Consider the following 19,445-nt stretch of genomic DNA (forward strand, 5'->3'; position numbering starts at 1 on the left):
AATGGTTTCATATTTATTGTAATGTTGACGGCTTCATATTGTTATATAATTTTGTACTTTGTTGATTTAATTGATTGGTTTAACTAGATATTGGTGGGAGATGATTTTGTATTGCTGAAGGGTTTGGCATTTCTTGGTAATCCTGATAACTCCCATTACATAACAAATTAACTCTCCCATTACAAAATAAGTATTACATAATTTCCAATACACAATACATATTAACACAAAATATTAAAACAAAAAATCAACTTCAAGAAAGGTACATAATTTGTTTTTTTGTTCTATCATACTCAAAGAGTTACAATAAGCAAAACACTAGGAACTATGACAATTACTTGCAAAACCCTCCAGGTTTACACTTTTTTTTTTCCATGTATTTTATTTTTGACATAGCAAGATCTTATATATTGAAGGGAAAAACATTATAAGAACCAGAATTATCCAAAAACAAATTTACAAGGTAGATTACCAAAATTAAATCACCATCCGCCTCTACAAAAAATTTTTCCATGGTGATCACCTAAAAAATCAAGACACTCCCAACACTAACCCCATCTTATATTACAAAATAAGCCGTGCTCTCCAACAATACTTGGAGCCTGTTGCACCTATGAAGCAGATAGAACTCAATACCAATAATGAAAAGAAGGAAAAAGCTATAGTATGCAGTAGAAAGATATTGCAAACGACTAACAGGCCGTCAACATTAATCTGAATACTAAATTGATAATATTTAGAAGAAAGTACGACTACATCAACAGTAATTGAAGTCATTAGAACCACTAGTAACCTTTTCACTATCAACACCCAGAATCATTACACCACAAAAATGGCTAACTAGTCTATACAACACCAAAAAAGTGCAAAAAAAAAAAAAAAACAGCACAATAGCCAAAAAAAAAAAAAAAAAAAGCATTGTAGCTTGCATTCCTTCCATTCCAATTACCGTTCCAATAGCTCAGGTGGCCACATATCCTACAAAATTATGATCAAGATTTCAGATAACAATATAAACCAAATCTCATAAAATAATTATTTATTTTCATTTTTAATACCTGAGTACTTGTATTCTCTTGAGTTTCAAAAACATCACAAGGAGCTTCGAATAAATACGAAACATCATCTCCATGGGAAGTCTTTAAGTAAATGTTTTACGTGGTGCAAAAAAAAAAAGTAAAAATGTTAAGAAATGCACAAAATGTTTTAATAATAATAATTAAGCACTTGGGGAAGGAAAGTAAGTAACCTTATTTTTTTCGTTTCCTCTGACTCTGAATGGGATTAGTGTTACACGGCTCATTGCTTTTTCTTTGTGATTTCTTCATTGTCGCTTTTTCCACCGCAGACATCTTCCTTTTATGCGGTAACTTTTCTATTTTTTTAGCTACAATAGGACTATGAACCTCATCACCATCTACCGCCAACTCAACATCATCAATGGACTCATTACATGTTAAAGATGCGCCTGGAAGTGCAAGAGAAGGTGGACTGGGTTCACAACTTGAAGCACGTAATTCCTTGGTCAACATATCAATATGCGTCCGAACTTTTGTGTAGTGATCCACGTTTCTTGCAGTGATCTCTGCTAATGTATGCATACCTTTGCACAAGCTGTCATATCTTTGTACTTCGGGATTGGCACTCAAAGCATCAAAACTACATTTAATTAAAGTATATCTTCGCTTCACATCCTTCCTCCAACGGCCAAGATAATATTTGGGGGGCAAAGATGTAATGTTATGTGCACACAAGAGAGCAAAGATGTGTTTGTATAAGATGCCTCTTGAGTCAAAGGAGTCACATGTGCATTTTACTTCAAATTCATCTTCATCTTCATTGAAGTAGACAACATATGTTACTACTTTCAAGTATGTATCTTCAACTATTTCATTTTGAACTTTTACCTGTTCAGTCACTTGGTAGGTGCAAATTGCACCCTCTTTAGTCAAAAGGGAGACAGTACAATAAATTCTGTCTATTATCTCACACTGAACTTCTTTGAATTTGGTAATGGTGTAAACTTTTTCAATTTTTTCTTCAAAAGGATAGAAGGTTACACATGGAAGCTTAGTATTAAAAGACTTGAAATCTGCAAGACTCTCATTCTCAACCTTCTTCCGCAAAGCAACATCATATTGGTCAACAAATTGCTTCAAAGTGGTAGATGGACGCACATAGCCATCGAAAAAGGCATTCATACTTTCACTCCGCTGTGTAGTTCTCATACCAGCCCAAAACACACCTTTCAGATATGCCGGTACCCAAAACGTCCGCTCATTATATAACCGGCGCAACCAATCATGGTCTTTAAGGTCATAACTATCTAGTAGACTTTGACATCCTACCTTAAAGTCACCACATGTTTGAGACTCATAAACACATTTATGTATGACACTCTTAATGACAAAATAATTTTTATATGATTTAAACTTGTTTGAAATTTTTTTCAAAATGTACCATAGACAATATCTGTGTCGGGTTCCTGGGAAAACTCTTGCGATTGCATTTTTCATAGCCCGATCTTGATCTGTTATAATTGCAATCGGCTCTCAGCCGTTCATGCAATTCAACGAATTTTGAAACAACCATACAAAATTTTCTGTATCCTTACTAGATATTAATGTTGCCCCAAAAAATATTGACTGACTATGGTGGTTCACTCCCACGAACGGAGCAAATGGCAAACCGTACTTGTTAGGCAAGTATGTTGTATCAAATGTCACGACATCCCCAAAACTTTCATATGATGCCCTACTTCTTGCATCAATCCAAAACACATTTTTCAACCTAGAATCATCATCAGAATCAACTGCAAAGTAGAAACCACTATCGGTTGCTTGCATCTTATTCAAATAGTCTAGAAGTGCTTTAGCACCTCCTTGGCCAAGCCGAATGTGTCTTTCCTTGTTAATAAAGTTTCTGCAATCTTTTTCTATAAAAGGAAGATTCTCATACCTCTCAGCTTCAACAGTAAGAGAGTTAAAACTCTGACTTAGTCCAATCCCAGATATATCATTTACTATAATCTTTCTTCTCACGTTAGAATTCAAATTCCTATTGCATTTATAATATCTTCCCTTGTTTGGACTTAAATCATGATTGTGGTCAATAATTACACTAGTCACATACCACTTTGTTTCAACCAACTTTGCATTCAACTTCGTCTTACAATCCGTTTTTATTGTGGGATATGGCTTACTTATCGTGGGTTGTGGCTTGCCTTGACGTCCACATGCAAGGGTGACACGTATCTCTTCTCCAGTGATTTTGTCTTTAGTAATTTTTTTGATTATCACCCCAAAACCTCTTTTCCTGCCAAACTGCCTATAATATGAGAAAAGTTCGTTTATGGAGCTAAACGTCATACCTCGCTGAGGTTGCTCAACATTTTCGTCTTCACTTATGAGCTTCCACTCAGACTTGCCCTTGCCCTTGCCATTATTGTTGTCCTCATTCCTTCTAGTTTCATTTCCATATACAACACAAAAAAAATAATAATAAACAAACAAACAAACAAACAAACAAACCAAGATGCGTATATAATAAAATTCAACAAAACATCATTCAACAAATGAAGCATAAAATGTACGAATGAGAGAAGAAGAACCTAACAAACCATTTTCAAGGACAATTTCAGAGGGCAGATCATCACCAACACAAATATGTGTACGTAAGTTGTCATCTTCGCATTCATATTCCGAGTCCATCTAGGAGTTATTACAAGAAAAAATTCAAATTAGAAACATGAACTCAAAGCATGAAAAACATGAACTCAATGGTCCAAAACCCTCCAAAATTAGCATTGAATCTTCGACCCAACTCCACAAAAAATGGAGCTCATTTTTTAAAAGGTACCCAAACTTATGCTATTGTTTAGCTTAGGTACCTAAATTACTTTCCCTTTTTAAAAGATACCTAAACTTATGCTATTGGATAGTGAAGTACACGTGTACTTCACTGTCCTCAATTAAAGCTCCCTCTCTCACAACGCAAAATCAGTTTTTGTTGAGTACATTTTACTGGTTTGCTTTAGCATTGGTTGTAACGAGTGGGAATGGGAGACTCAATGAGTGGTGGTAGTAGATTTCTGAACCCGTGGGTTCTTCATTTCCAGAAGATGGGTCTCGAGCTCAAGTGCCCTCTCTGGTATGTTTTGCTTATGTTTATTGTTTTTGTTTTTTGTTTTTTTTTTTCTTTCACATTTTTCTTTTTGTGGTTGGTTTTGGGTTTGTTCGTTAATGCTCTGATTGGTAGCTAAGAAAATCCATGGCTGAAAGACAAACAATTTGTTGGGTAGCGCAAATCCTTTTTTCTTAATTCTTGGTTCACATTCTAGAAGAGAAACTGGATTATAATCTTATGCTATTGTTTGGCTACAAAAGGGAAAGTAATTTCAAATTCATTTTTTAAAAGGCAGTAATCTTATGCTATTGTTCAGCTTAGGTACAATTTTTGTTTTTTAAAAAGGTCCCATTATCCTTATTCTATGTTTGGTTGCTAAGAAAACTAGTTCTAAACATGATACCAAAACTTGAACAAAAAGCAATACCTAGCGGACTAAAAGCGGACTAAAAGTCTTTTAAATTTTAGAAGAGTTTCTTACCAGGGAAAAGGCCATGGAGGGCAGCGGCGCTGCTGCTTTGTGGTGGCCAGTGCACTGGATTGCAGCGGCTAGTGGTTTGGGAGAGAGGGAGAAACTAGGTTCTCGGGGCTCCATAAGCATAACGTAGTGGTTGGTGGCGCTTCGTAGCCACTGAATAATGTGGCCGGCGGTGGTGTGGTGGTGGCAACCGGTTGTGGTGGTGGGTGGGAGGAGGCGGGAGAAATTGAGAGAGAGAGAGAGAGGGGCGGGAGATTTGGGATTTTGGGGGTAACAGTGAAAGTGGGATTTTAGGGTTAACAGTGAAAGTGAAAGTGAAAAGTGAACGTGTGCGTATAGTTTTTAATTTTTTAATTTTTTTTTTTTTAATAAAAAGGCTGGTTAACTCAGGTTGGGTTAACCAGCCTTTTTGCGGAAAAGTTCCGCAAGAAATGCTTCTAAATAGCATTACTCTCGACAACCCACATCTCATCTATCATTTTCGCTAACTCGTGGGCTAGTTGGTTTTCCTCCTTGTTGCGATATGCAATTTTCCATTGAGAGAACTCATGCAAATGAGAGCTAAGGTCTTGAATAAGAGGGCTCCACAAACTCCAATTCTTCTCCCCATTATTTATCGCCTCTACTACCACCTTTGCGTCGCCCACAAATAGCACCCTGTCAAAACGCCAAGTTCGACACATTTGAATGGCTGTAATGGCTGCCATGGCTTCCGCATCTATAGGACTCAGATATCCCCTATGTGTAAGACATTTCGCAATGAGCATCTTTCCTGTATGATCCTACAGCAGCACTCCCATACCAATTGATAGGATTCCACGTAGGACTAGTCATACACATTAGCCGAACCTACATTATTTGGTCATGGAGATGGATAAGGAGAACCAACATGAAGATCATGGGCAGTAGTGGTGTTTGCCATGGGCCATGATGTGCAACGTGGTTTGGGTAATGAGGTTAATGTTAGTGTTATCTTATAATAGGAGTTAGTGAGAAGTTTATTTACTAGGAGATTATTTAGTATGGGCAGTCATATGTTGTGGTGTGAGATAGTGTGAGAGAAGTAGTAGTACTGTTAGTAATAGAGTATTTAAAGGTCTTTGTATTAGTAATAGAGTATTTAAAGGTCTTTGTATTATGTTATGAGTATGGGATTTGGGGTAGAATTGTTATTTTGTTGTGGTTCAACTCCCACCCTAAGTGGAGTATTATCTTGTTTATCTTGTTCTGACTGGGACCTACTAAGGGTATCAAAACGTATTATCTTGTTTATGTATTTGTATTGTGGTAGAACTTCAGCCATAAGTGGAGATTTGTAACGTCTATTATCTTTATATTATATTAAATATTAGTTGTGTTTCTATTATCTGGTTGGGACCTATCAATTGGTGTTAGAGCGCAAGGGTATGGCGACAAATCGTGAGAGGATTGACTCTTTGGAGGCAGATGTATATGACGTTAAGGAAGGCATTCAACGCTTGGTGGAAGGAGCAATTAGCTCCGCCGATCGCATGCAAAGAATTGAAGAAGCCTTAAATGAAATCTCAACTCTTCTTTCAGTGCAACATGGACCAATTAACCGTCAACCATACTGTACGTATGAGCAGGGTGGTCCATCAAGAGGTTTTCATCAAGGAGGGGCAACTGGGCGACAAGTGGTGGTGCCACGTTATGCCAAAATGGACTTTCCACATTACCAAGGAGATGACCCCACTGAATGGTTGAATCGGGTGGTACAATTCTTTGACTATCATGGCACGCCCTCGGATCAAAAGGTGGTGTTGGCATCTTTCCATCTTGAAGGTGAGGCTAACCAATGGTGGCAGTGGCTGCAGAAGGCTCATCTAGAGGAAGTTATGCCGGTTCCTTGGGAAATATTTGAACTAGAATTATGGGATAGGTTTGGGCCAACTAACTATGAAGATTTTGACGAGTCTTTGACGAAATTAACGCAAGTAGGATCCTTACATGATTATGAAAAGGAGTTTTGAGAGATTGGGGAATAAAGTTCAAGGGTAGACTCAAAAGCACCTAATAGGCAACTTCCTTGGAGGTCTTAAACCAGAGATTGCAGAAGGGGTTCAAATGTTCAAATCCAAGACGCTCAAAGATACTATCAGTTTGGCTCGCATGAAAGATGACCAATTGTGTCGGCAAAGGAGGCCCAATGAGTCGGAATTGCAAACCACAAATAAATATCCACCCAATGTACCGACAGTTTAGAAAATCACATAGGAAGAGATGCAACGACGGAAGGAGAAGGGACTATGTTTTCATTGTAATGATCGCTATACTTTAGGCCACAAATGTCCAGCTTAACACGTTTTTCTTACTGAAAGAGAAACCCACAACATTGACGCAACTAGCCGTGGGCAGGATGAAGCAATCGAAGAGGATATGGTCATACTAAAGCAACAAACTGCACAGAACCTTGAGGACAAGGTTCCTTTCGATGGGAGGACAAATGATAGGCATCATGGCCCACGTGGGTCTCAAAGTTAGTGGGGAAAAATTGCCATGTAATGTGTTAGTGGAGAAGTTATTATCAGTTATCATGTTATTAGTTATTGTATTTAAACTAGGGACTAAATCTTGAGTGAGGGGGATTTTGGTGTAGAGTTCTAATTCTGTTGTGGTTCAACTCCCACCCTAAGTGGAGTATTATCTTGTTTATCTTGTTCTAGTTGGGACCCACTAGAGTATCATAACGTATTATCTTGTTTATGTGTTTGTATTGTGGTAAAACTCCAACCATAAGTGGAGATTTGTAACATGTATTATCTTTATATTATATTAAATATTAGTTGTATTTCTATTATCTGCTTGGGACCTATCAATTGGTATCAAAGCATGGAATGTATCACGCCCCCGATTAAGGTGAATAAGGGAAACGCGAACTTAAAAGGAAATCGCAACAATTAAGGAATATAATTATCAGATATCATTACATTATTACTAAACCAAGGAAAGATAGGAAGTCAAAAGTTATATAGAACTAGTGTTTTAATATGAACATTTATAAGATCTTGTATACATATGAGTTGGGAATCCAAAAAAAACAAACATTATGAGCCCTGTTAGGAGGCATAATCAAAAGTGACTACTATAGGGAGGTTATAGCCTCCTCATACGTCAAATGTTCTCCTATATACACATAACAAAAATTGTGCAGTCTACAAAAAAAAAACAAAAGTCTGCACAACAATGGCTTGATCCTTGCGACCTATTGGAATTCCAAGCTCTAAAACCCCTACGGCTCCGCAAAGCAGTAGGTCCATATGTCCCATGCATAAGGCCAGGCCATATGATCGGGTCCTCAAGAATAAGGACACCTACAGGAGGCCCCATTCTTAAAACTATTATGTATAGCGGTATCTGAAAAATTTAAAAGTAAAAGGGGTGAGTTCGACAATTCAGTAAGTAGTCACAACACCAAGATGCTATAAAACATGCTATGCTGATTTTATGCTATAATCTCAGTTATGCACAAATAATAAAATAATTGACAGTTAATACAAGAATAGCAAATAACTTATGAGATGTACAAGCACTTCCTTTTACTTTTTTTTTTCAAAACTACTGTTTTACCATTTTAACCCAACACCACAAATTTACCATGAGCGGCGCACGTTGGCTTGTCCCGAAGGACCTATATAGGGCTATTAAGTGAGCGAAGCGTCACGCGAGCAAGTTCGGGCTTGGCTCGCATAAGCTTGGCTCGTGCTCGACTCGAATATTAAATGAAGCGTTTCGTGAACACGAACCCTGGCTCGAATATTAAATGAAGCTAGCTCGGCTCGACTCGGCTAAGCTCGTATAAGGTTCGAATTGGTAGTTATTCACATAATTCCTCATATTAATATTAAAAATTGATGATTTTTTTTTTCTAATAGCATCATTTTATTATAAAATGATGCATATCCTTTCTCTTCGAAACCAAGTGCCTTATTGTATTGACTCGAGCTCCATACTTTGCTAGCCAAACTAAGCAAATGCTCATATGCAAGCTGGCTTCTTGAGCCGTTTAAGAGTTCTTGAAGTATAATTTATAATAAAAAAATAAATTAAAAAAATAAATTAAATATAAGAGTCAGCTTGTGAACGGCTCGATTTATTATGAGCTTGAGCTCGAACTTGATTTTTTGGCTCATCCTTAAGCTCGGCTCGAGCTCGAGTAAAATTTAAACAAGCCGAGCCCAAACAAGGAAAGCTCGCTTAAGCTCGGCTCGTTTACACCCCTAGACCTATATGCTCATCCTGTCATCACAGAGGAGAGCTATCAGGTTGAGAACTTCCCTAGGTGAAGGCCACCTGGCTGGTAGCGCACACCTTCTCGTAACTGTCTTTGGTGTGCTTACCATGCTACCCTATGCGGTACCGATCGTTACTATAATCATGTCTCGGGTTAAACAATTATAAGCATAAATGCACATGTAACATTTTATATAATCTGTAAGCTCATTTGTAACTGTATGCTATGCCATGAACTTTGAGAGCTCTTTTCATTCATAATCGCTGTCATGCATAACTCATAAAATATGAGATAATTACAATACGTAACATTCTTAAACCATGGCATATGATTGAATAAAACTTTGCATTAAAAATATGAAAGGAAGTGCAATTGAAAATTATGTAAGTAAGTTCTTTATAAAATTCCCAACATTTTTCTAAAAGATTTATAATAAAATATGTTGGGGTTTTTAGTGTTGTATCCCCTTACTTGGATTTGATGTTGGGTTGAGTCGAGTCGTCCTTTCACCTAAATAAATTACAAAGATGAACTTAGAGGGGTATATTAAAGTTTTAGTCAAAATTTTAAATAAAATATCCATATATATATATATATATATGTGTGTGTGTGTGTGTACGGAACCCCATGTGTAAGCATATAAGATCATATCCCAAATATATTGCATAGGCATATATATATATATATATATATATATATATATATATATATATATAATCCTTATGATATCCAATTTCCCTCCCCAATAATGTTGTGTACGTGTATATATATACACACAAAAACTATATATATATATATATATATATATATATATATATATATAGTCAAGTTGTTTTGTGTGTACATATATATAAATATATATATGTAGCATTGTTTTTGTGTGTGTATATATATATATATATATATATATATACACACACATGTGTGTGAGGTGCTAATCATTTATCCAACAAGCTTACACTTATAAAAATTTATTATTGTTATTATTATTATTACTGGATGCATAAAATCTAATCGCAAAAACATTATACTGACTTATGTGAACATATATAAAAAAAATCTGTCTAAACAAAATATTGCATATATATATAATCTTTATAAAACCTACTGAACTAACATTTCAATAATAAGAGTCATTTTTACAAACTCCTTAAATAACCACCCATACAAGAATCCTAAAATACCCATAAAAAGCAAATAATAACATATCCTAAATCTTTTTCCCAAAAAAACAAAATGATAATAGAGAAAGAGGGGAACAGTTCCTCACCGCTGCTGTGCTAAAAGTGAGGTTGCAAGAAAAAACTTGAATATGGGACAAGTGTCAAAATCAAACAAAAAATGGATATGGGGAAATCAAGCAAAAAATCAAGCTAAGAGACAAGTGTCAAAATGGATATGGGGAAATCCATGCAAAAGGACAAATGTCCAGTACGTGGAAGCCTTCATCTTATGCATGAAATACAAGTGGCAATGAATTAAAAGGGTAAAGACACGTTGATAAAATTGGCTTGGAGGCTACATTTTTTTTTTTTATTATTATTATTATTAAGCAATAAATCCTCCTAAAATCTAGAAGACTCCAAAGCATTTAATAGGCTAATAATCCAACTAATACTCTCCTAACTAAAAGAGTCATCTTTTATATATATATATCACGTACCACGTTGAGTTAAGAAGAGATAAAATCTCTTCCTATATTCTAGGAGATCTACATGATATTTAATTGGATAAAAACTCACCTAAAGTTCTATTCTAATGGCTTTTCTATATATGAGTATATAAATATTCACATTTATGTATAATCACATGAATTAAATTCAGCAACTATATATATATAAAACAAAAATGCTTTATAATTTTATTTTAATCTACAAAATTTATAGGATGTCACAGAATGTGAGAAGATGCAGAGCATGGAAGATTCCTTGAACGAGATGAAGAACTTATTGGCTGGAGTTGACCAATTCTCCGAGAAGAGCACCAACAACACAAAGGAAAAAAGATCAGCAATATCTCATGGCTCCCCCATCGGAGACAAGTCGTAGCAGGCAACACCCTCATTGAAGCACCTTAAGATGGATTTCCCATGTTATCAACATCTCACTGGAGGGCAGTTACAAATCGTCAACATCAATTTCACACATTCCACCTTGAGGACAAGGTTCTCTTAAGGGGGGCGAATGATAGGATTCCACGTAGGACTAGTCATACACATCAGCCGAACCCACATTATTTGGTCATGGAGATAGATAAAGAGAACCATCATGAAGATCATGGGCAGTAGTGGTATTTGCCATGGGCCATGATGTGCAACGTGGCTTGGGTAATGGGGTTAGTGTTAGTGTTATCTTATAATAGGAGTTAGTGGGAAGTTTATTTACTATGAGGTTATTTAGTATGGGCAGTTATATGAGAAGATGCAGAACATGGAAGATTCCTTGAGTGAGATGAAGAACTTATTGATTGGAGTTAACCAATTCTCCAAGAAGAGCACCAACAACACAAAGGAAAAAAGATCAACAATATCTCATGGCTCCCCCACCGGAGACAAGTCGCAGCACGCAACACCCTCATTGAAGCACCATAAGATGGATTTCTCATGTTATCAACATCTCACTGGAGGGCAGTCACAAATTGTCAACATCAATTTCACACATTCCACCTTGAGGACAAGGTTCTCTTAAGGGGGGCGAATGATAGGATTTCACGTAGGACTCGTCACGCACATCAGCTGAACCCACATTATTTGGTCATGGAGATGGATAAGGAGAACCAACATGAAGATCATGGGCAATAGTGGTGTGAGATAGTGTGAGAGAAGTGGTAGTGGTTTAGGTAACTGCTAGTAATTTAAGGGTCTTTGTATTATGTTATGAGTATGGGATTTGGTGTAGAGTTTTAATTCTGTTGTGGTTCAGCTCCCACCCTAAGTGGAGTATTATCTTATTTATCTTGTTCTGACTGGGACCCACTAGGGGTATCAGAACGTATTATCTTGTTTATGTATTTGTATTGTGGTAGAACTCCAGCCATAAGTAAAGATTTGTAATGTGTATTATCTTTATATTATATTAAATATTAGTTGTGTTTCTATTATCTGTTTGGAACCTATCACCAACCCGTCCTCTTTCCTTGTCAAGAGTAGCATCCCAATTCACTAGGACCCAGCCAGCCGGTGGTGTCAACCCTGGGAGTAGCATATTTGAGACCCTAGTCGGAACCCTCTTCTTATGGGTTGCTGGTAATATAGAAGTGCCCCGTTCGAATGTAGCATCAGCTATTTTGGAGATGAGAAAAGCCCACCATGAACAACCTCATTCCTACGTAGCCATATCCTCCTGGCTATACCAACAAACATTCTCATATCTTCCCTATCACACAGATTGAACATTCATTCCACTACCTGTACAAATTTAGAGCCCGTTTGGAAGTGTGATTTCAATAAGTGCGATTTTAAAAATTGCGTTTTTGAAATCGTTATTTTTTAAAATCGCACAGGCATTTGGTAAAACATGTTAAAATCGCACAGCATTTTTTCATGATTTTAAAATTTGCGTTTTTAAAATCGCAATCTCAAACACTCTAAAATTGCAATTTGATTTAAAAATGCACTCCCAAATGGGCTTTTAGGGCCGCTAAAAGAGCTTTTCTGGAATTTCAGCTCCCCTTCGCACCACACATCCATGGCTAATGGGCATTGCCAGAAAATATGGAAAGCGGTTTCAACCTCTAGTCCACAAATGGGGCACGCCAGATCATCTATGATCTTCCTCCTGTGTAGATTTTCTCATATAAAATTCTTCTCGGCATTAGGCACCGGCAGTTTCTATATCTTCCTCCACACATCACTGCTAGAATTCTGGGTTGAACATTCAGCTTGGCCCTCCTCCTCCATCTCCTTTTGCATGTGATAAGCACTTGACTTCAAACCGAAAATTCACCCTTTACCGTACCCCTCCACAACATAATATCCTCATGATTTGTGCTGCTAAGAGGTATGGATAGAATTATTTTCACTTCATCCAGTGAAAAAAACGGTTCTTGTAGGCTATGGTTCCACTACCTTGTATCTCTATCAATTAGCTCACTCACCGTAGCCGATGATATTAGAACAACTTGGTGTGATTGGATCTTATAGGTGGTTGGGTTGGGCAACCACTTGTCATGCCAGATACATATTTTCTCACCTGTTACTCTAAAATTTTAATAGTCTAAAGATAGTGCTTTATGCCTATCATTAATAAGAGAGATTACAAATGTTGGTTAGATGCTAATAATAAAATAAAGGATCCGTTTATAAATTTATTCTATGAGGTGAATGTGGTGTTTCCTCCAATTTGGGTGGAGGAGTTTATGTAAAAGGAATAGCCTAGAGTCGGTCGATAGTATAAATGAGAAATTTGAGTAACGCTTCAAAAAAAAAAATTAACTAGTAATTAATTCTAAGATGCGTCACCTCATTCCCGTTCGGACAAAATGGAGATATAGGGAGGACATTGCACTCTCATCTGTCATCATAGTGTTTAATTTTTTCTTTTGGGGGTTTTTTTTTTTTTTTAGTAGATTTTGGGGTTTTTGAGTTGCATAGTTGTTGGGCTTTGATTTTCGGACGAAGGAAATTGTTGGTTAGAATTGTGGAGAGAACCAGAAGAGGGAGTAGAGGGGCTGTGACTGACAAAAAAAAAAAAAAAAAAAAACCGATGAGGACAAAAAGACACAGAAGAGAATGAGTTTAAAAGTAAACTGAAAAACAAATTAAAGGAAATGGTCTTGTACGAGTGTGTAAGATGAAAATAAGAGAGATGTAGGAAAAAGACAAAACTTGGGAAATGTGTGAAATTAAAAGACAGAATAAAGACAAAAGTGAAAAATTTGATCCCAAATTTTGAGATTGCATAACAATACGTGCTTTTATAAGAGAAGCAACATGTCAATCGATTATGGGTAAGTTGCTTATGAAAATCATACGAGTAGACGCATGGATAGAGGCTCCAAAGAAAGCCGCTTCTTCTTCGAGAAGAGGTTTTAATTCTAATATAAGGACTGTGCAACTCAGTTAGACAGGGTGAAAACGTTTGATAACGAATGTATGACATTGAGAGATGGTTTTAATATATTAATTATTTTTATTATTTACAGTAAGAATAATTACTCATGTGTACAATTCATTTTCATGTTTATTGAATGCTACAAAAATGTAATATTTCATATCTTGTTTAAAAAGTATTGATAATTGTTCTATTACGTTATGTCATAATTCATATTTGTAAAAGCTCGACACCACTCTCTTGATTAATTATTTCTGCTTACTGAAGTTAATCATTATATTATATTTACACTTTTTGAGAGATATGAGAGACTTTTGCATATGTTGGAGAGACTTTTGGTGACTAGTTAGCTTGAAAAATCCTATGTGGTTTAGTTTTGATGTATGTTTTGTTAACTTTTTAAAAATATGTTTAATAGTGTAAATATTACGAAGAGACTGTTATAATTATGGTGGAATTGTAGTGACTTGTTAAATGTTTTTGTAGTATTAGGTTTAAATGTCTTCTTTCTAATGAAATCAGGTGGATATAAATAGTTGATTGATGATTATAGAACATATTAAAGAATATAGATGCTCTGGTTTACGTGTGAAAATCATTGATAACATATACATTTGAGAGTATTTAAAAAGAAATTGAAAACTTCACTTAACCTTTCTAAACTTTTAGGGCTTTTGCAATTATTCTTAAACTTTAAAAACTCACAATCTAGCATATCAAATTTTAAAAAGTTTGCAATGTCACACATACCGTTAAGATTGAAACCAACGACTTGGCCGTGGGTCAACCCGATAACAATTTTTTTTCTTTGCATTTATTTTATTTTTTATTTTTAAACAATGTATTTGGGGTCTTTTGGCATCCTTCATTGCAATCATTTTAAAGTGAGATACCCTAAATTGTGAGTTTTTTAAGTTGATGAGATAATTGCAAAAGCACTAAAAGTTTTCGGAGATTAAGTAAAATTTTTTCAAAATCAAAATGTGCATGAATGCCTGTTATTGAATCGGGGTGCGACACTTTTGACTCTCCTTTAATTTGTAAAACCCTTTTGGTCTATCAAAAATTTCTAACAAACTTAGACCTCAAAAACATTCGATCTTGATAGTTTTCTGTCTCATTGGCTCAAATGGTGTCTCCTCCTTCTCTTAGTCTCCTAAGCACCCTCTTAAGTTAGAAATGAATCAAGTGAAAATAATAATAAATAAATAAATAAAAGCTCATTCATTTCTTGGGCACAGATATTTATACAAAAGTTAAAAGATATAATATTTTATTCAGCATTCAAGTAGAAAGCCAAGAACCACCATGGATGCCATTGACAGCATGCAAGAAGTGCAGAAACTTTAAGACACAGAAGAGATAAGATCTACCAAACAATTGAATTCTTGCTTGGCACTTTCAACGGCTTTTAACACAACCTCTTTCAGGGCTTCGGCCCTCTCCCTCATCACTTTCCCTTGTTCATCTCTCAAAACGAGTTCCAAGCTCTTCAGCAACCCATTCTTCGTGATTACACCTCCCTCAACTCTCACGCCAATCCCCCACTCCTCTATCATCCGTCCGATCATGTATTGATCACCGAAGAACGGCCTGCAGATGAGCGGAATCCCGTTTGCAATGCTCTCGCAAATGGAGTTTGATCCACAGTGTGTCACAAACACCCCTACAGAAGCATGCGCCAATACTTGTGTCTGCGGCGTCCAGGGCACTACTTTTCCATGCATCTTCGTCTTCTCAAGAAACCCTTTTGGCAATAGTTCCTTTGACTTTTCGTTGAGAGACCAAAGAAACGGAACTCCACTCGTTTGCAGCGCCTCCGCCACCGCTATTAGCTCCTTAGGCGGCAGTGAAGCCAAAGTTCCAAAACCAACATATGCGACCGACCCAGATTTTTTACCTGTTACAATATAAATTATAAGAGTAAATCTATTCATTCCTTTTTATCAATTTAAGATTTTAAGGTTAGAAGCGGTTTAACATGTATAATATCAATGCACTAGTCTTTAGTCTAATTTATTATTCACCTCCTATTTTAATTAAATATTTTCTATATTAAACTTCAACTATTAAGAGAGAGATTGAGTCTGTACTATTTTCTATAGCATGGTCCCGTCTATATAATGACCCCATTCGCCAATATAATATTTTATTTCTCATTGTTTTTCTCACTCGTTTTATTTTTTTTAAAAAAAAAAATTTATACTTTTTTTTCTGCATATTCTATTTTTTTTTTTTAATTTTCCATTTTTCCTCTCACATGTTCATTTTTTCTCAAAACTTTTCTTACTTTTAATAATATATATTTTAATAGAATAACTAGAAATATAACTAATCGGATGTAGATACATTTAAAAATAACTTAGCTAAATTATATAAAAGTGAGTTTTAAGAAGTCATTTTACATAAAAATATGGCTCATCCATTGGAAATGCTCTTACATGCTTATAGATATTTTTATACACTTAATATTTATATACTATTATGAATTACAATTTATTATGAATTTTTTTTAGATGCTTTTATTTTATATAAACCTATATACACATAAAGAAATTTTTTTATCTATATATTTATTTATTTAAGTATGTTCCAACTCTAACGTATAAAATTTTAATTTAATTTTAAATAATATTAAAATATAAATTAAATAATTAAATGCGTGGTTCACAATGATTTAACTTACTGTCCAACCACGATAGGCAACCGGTTAGATCCGAACTGGACGGTTGTAAAGGCGGGGCCGGCAGCGATAGGGAGAGAAACCCGACATGAAGAACATTCTTAAGCTTTGATTTAAGGTCTTGATTGAGAAGGGGAGAGTTTAGTTCTTCAAAGAAACCCATAACGACCGCCGTAGCTCGCGGCAGCACCGGTCCAATTTGACTTAGCGTGCGTGAGAAAGGCGATTCTTCTTCGCTCTCCGGCACCGGCACCTCCCTGGGCAAGTCAGCAACGCTCATGGCGGGCAACCCAGGAATAAAATCCACCGTTCCACTGCGACCACAACGCTGGCGAACGAGGTCGGTATAAATATGAGCGGAGAGACAGCATGGAAAAGTGTACCAAGCAGGGATCCACGGAACACTCAAATCGTCGGCAATCTTCGCGGCAGAATTACTCAGGAAAGCGTCGGAGAGCAAGCAGGTGATTCTCTTGCCGGTCTCCGCCACTGCCATTTCTACACCCTTTTTAAGATTCTCCGGCGTGGCCTTGAGGAAGAGGTTTTCAGGCTCTAATGGCTTTCCCGTAAACACGTGATTCTCCGGCACTCCGTCCGCCACTAGGTAGAACTTTATGTTGTGTGGAACGTCGTCGGCGGTTGATTTTGACAGGAGTGAGTGGGTGGACTTCGCTGTGTTTAAGAATGAAAAGTGTACGTTTGGGGCGGCGATTGCTAGTTTACGCAGCAGACTTAGACCGACAAGGGCGTGGCTGGCGAATGGGAATGCCAAGAACGCCACATGCTTCTCCTCGGAGCTTCTGGTCGCCGGCATCGTATATATATATATATATAAATATTATTCCGTAGAGATCTCTTGGCCTTTTGGCAAAGAAGCAACTCTTTATATAGAGATGTCTTGCGAGATTGTCATCTCCCACAACCGGGGGTTGCCACGTGAGTTTTGGGTGTACAGAGAAAAAGTTTGAATTCCCGGGAAGGTTATCATCCTGGAGGACGGAGCATGGTCTTCTGTGGGGTTATTATCTTGGACAGCAGGGACATTCAAGTCCTTGTGCCGTGTAACTAACTGTTCAACAGCATGGGGGGTTGTCACGTGAATCCAATCATCCCGAATAATAATAATAATAATAATAATACCATCTCCCCGTAGAACAGGTAAATGACCCATAATAGTTAAATTTAACTTATTATAAGCTGAAGAGATCCGTTCTGGTAAGTAGAGCCATGGATTGAAGAAATGGAAGAGGCCAGAAGATATTTTCTAGAATTACTTTTCTTTTCTTTCTTCATCGGAATGAGTAACGCTAAAAAATCGTACAATTTTCACTAGTTAAAATAATTAGTGAAAAGATAAATACTAAGAGTACAAAATCTTTTACCAAGACGATGGGGAGCTTACTTATTTATAAACAATTAATAAAAAGAAATATTATAAGTACCGATGAAATAATTAAGCTCCACATTTTTTTTTTCTATTAATATTTAATTGAGTGTGCATGGTGGCTAAACTATGGGGGTTGGCACATGCCAGCAGCCACTGGTGGGTAGAAACATATAGTTAGAGAGATGGGAAGATAATGGTGGAGGTTATGTGGGCATCCATGCGCTGAAATTATGTACAACTACTATTCTCCTATGAGGCAACGTGTATGTAAGAATATAATGCTTAATTTTCCTGGCTCATAATTTCTCAACAGTCATAATCAACCTCTCACATAAAAACAACACCATCTTTTTCAATTTATTTAAACTGTAAAATATTTTTGTCATTTTACTTTTTGATAGGACAAAAATATTATTTTAATATAACTAACTGAATATTCTCCATATATAATCCTAATTCAACATAAAATGGCTTTTATCGGCGCTTTTCTTGCTTCTTTGTTTATTTTGGAATAAGAAAGAGTATTTTTAGTATCTTTTAATTATTTTGGTTAGGTAATTTGGTAAAAATTCTCAAAATGGTTTGCAATGGTAACTCAGTCTGTTAAAGACCACATATCATGAAGCGGAGGTCACTAGTTTAAATCTTCTTTCCCTTTTATTCGGACGTATTAATAAAAATTTCTCAAAATAACTTTCCAATAGACTCGCTAATTTGATGAGTTTATAGTACTCACTAATAAGATAATTATTAAAAGCCTCATCAAATGAATACTGTACACCTAGCATTTTCCTAAGTTCGAGGACATGTGGTAGCTCAGAAAAAAAGTTAAAAGAGATTTGTTTACGTGACTAGAAGTTGGTAGAAGACATTATTAATAGAGGTAGATCGAAGACAATAGAAGCTTCGGATGTGTCATGATGGGTACTGTTTGTCATCTATTGGGGGTTATTGTCTTAGGGTGCGCTTACGATTTCATAAAACTAAATTACAGAAAATAAATTATTTGAAATTAAATATTTTTTAAATTACAAATCTATGTTTTTCAGATCGCAAGTAATGAGCTGATTTTTTTGAAAACGTAGAATTTTAAAAGTTTAATTGTGATTTTAAAGACCAAACTGTGATTTTACCGAACGTTTAATTGCGCTTTCAAAAATTACATTTTCAAATTACACATTTTAAAATCACAAATCCAAACGAACCCTTAAAATGAGTGATTTTAAAAGAGCACCAAAGGTTCGTACTGCTGAGCGAAAAAATGAGTACTTTTGCATGTTTTCAATACGTCTGCAATACTAAATGTTGAAATAATGATTATGGGGGAATATAAGCGGAAACAATATAGAAAATAAACACAAAGAACTTACGGGTGGTTCGGTATTAGACACCTACGTCCACCACTCGGAATACCCCTAAGGGCTACATTGTGCTTATTAACTTAATTTGTCTACAATACAAAGGTCCCT

At 36.0% G+C, this 19,445-nt stretch overlaps 1 protein-coding gene and 1 pseudogene across 1 annotated transcript; both read right to left on the reverse strand.

Annotated features, from left to right (window-relative positions):
- Positions 1–1,250: 1,250 nt before the first annotated feature.
- LOC132177975 (protein FAR1-RELATED SEQUENCE 5-like) lies at positions 1,251–3,710 on the reverse strand (annotated as a pseudogene).
- An 11,401-nt stretch (positions 3,711–15,111) lies between these two features.
- LOC132177766 (anthocyanidin 3-O-glucosyltransferase 7) lies at positions 15,112–17,595 on the reverse strand. The gene is made up of 2 exons (XM_059590213.2): positions 16,593–17,595; positions 15,112–15,806 (listed from the first exon to the last, which is right to left on the reverse strand). Exons 1-2 carry the CDS (start codon positions 17,401–17,403, stop codon positions 15,253–15,255), a joined length of 1,365 nt encoding a protein of 454 aa, XP_059446196.2. The 5' UTR covers positions 17,404–17,595; the 3' UTR covers positions 15,112–15,252.
- Positions 17,596–19,445: the final 1,850 nt, after the last annotated feature.

The sequence above is a fragment of the Corylus avellana genome, chromosome 4 (assembly GCF_965113065.1).
Source record: "Corylus avellana chromosome 4, dhCorAvel1.hap1.2, whole genome shotgun sequence".
Classification (NCBI taxonomy): Eukaryota; Viridiplantae; Streptophyta; class Magnoliopsida; order Fagales; family Betulaceae; genus Corylus; species Corylus avellana.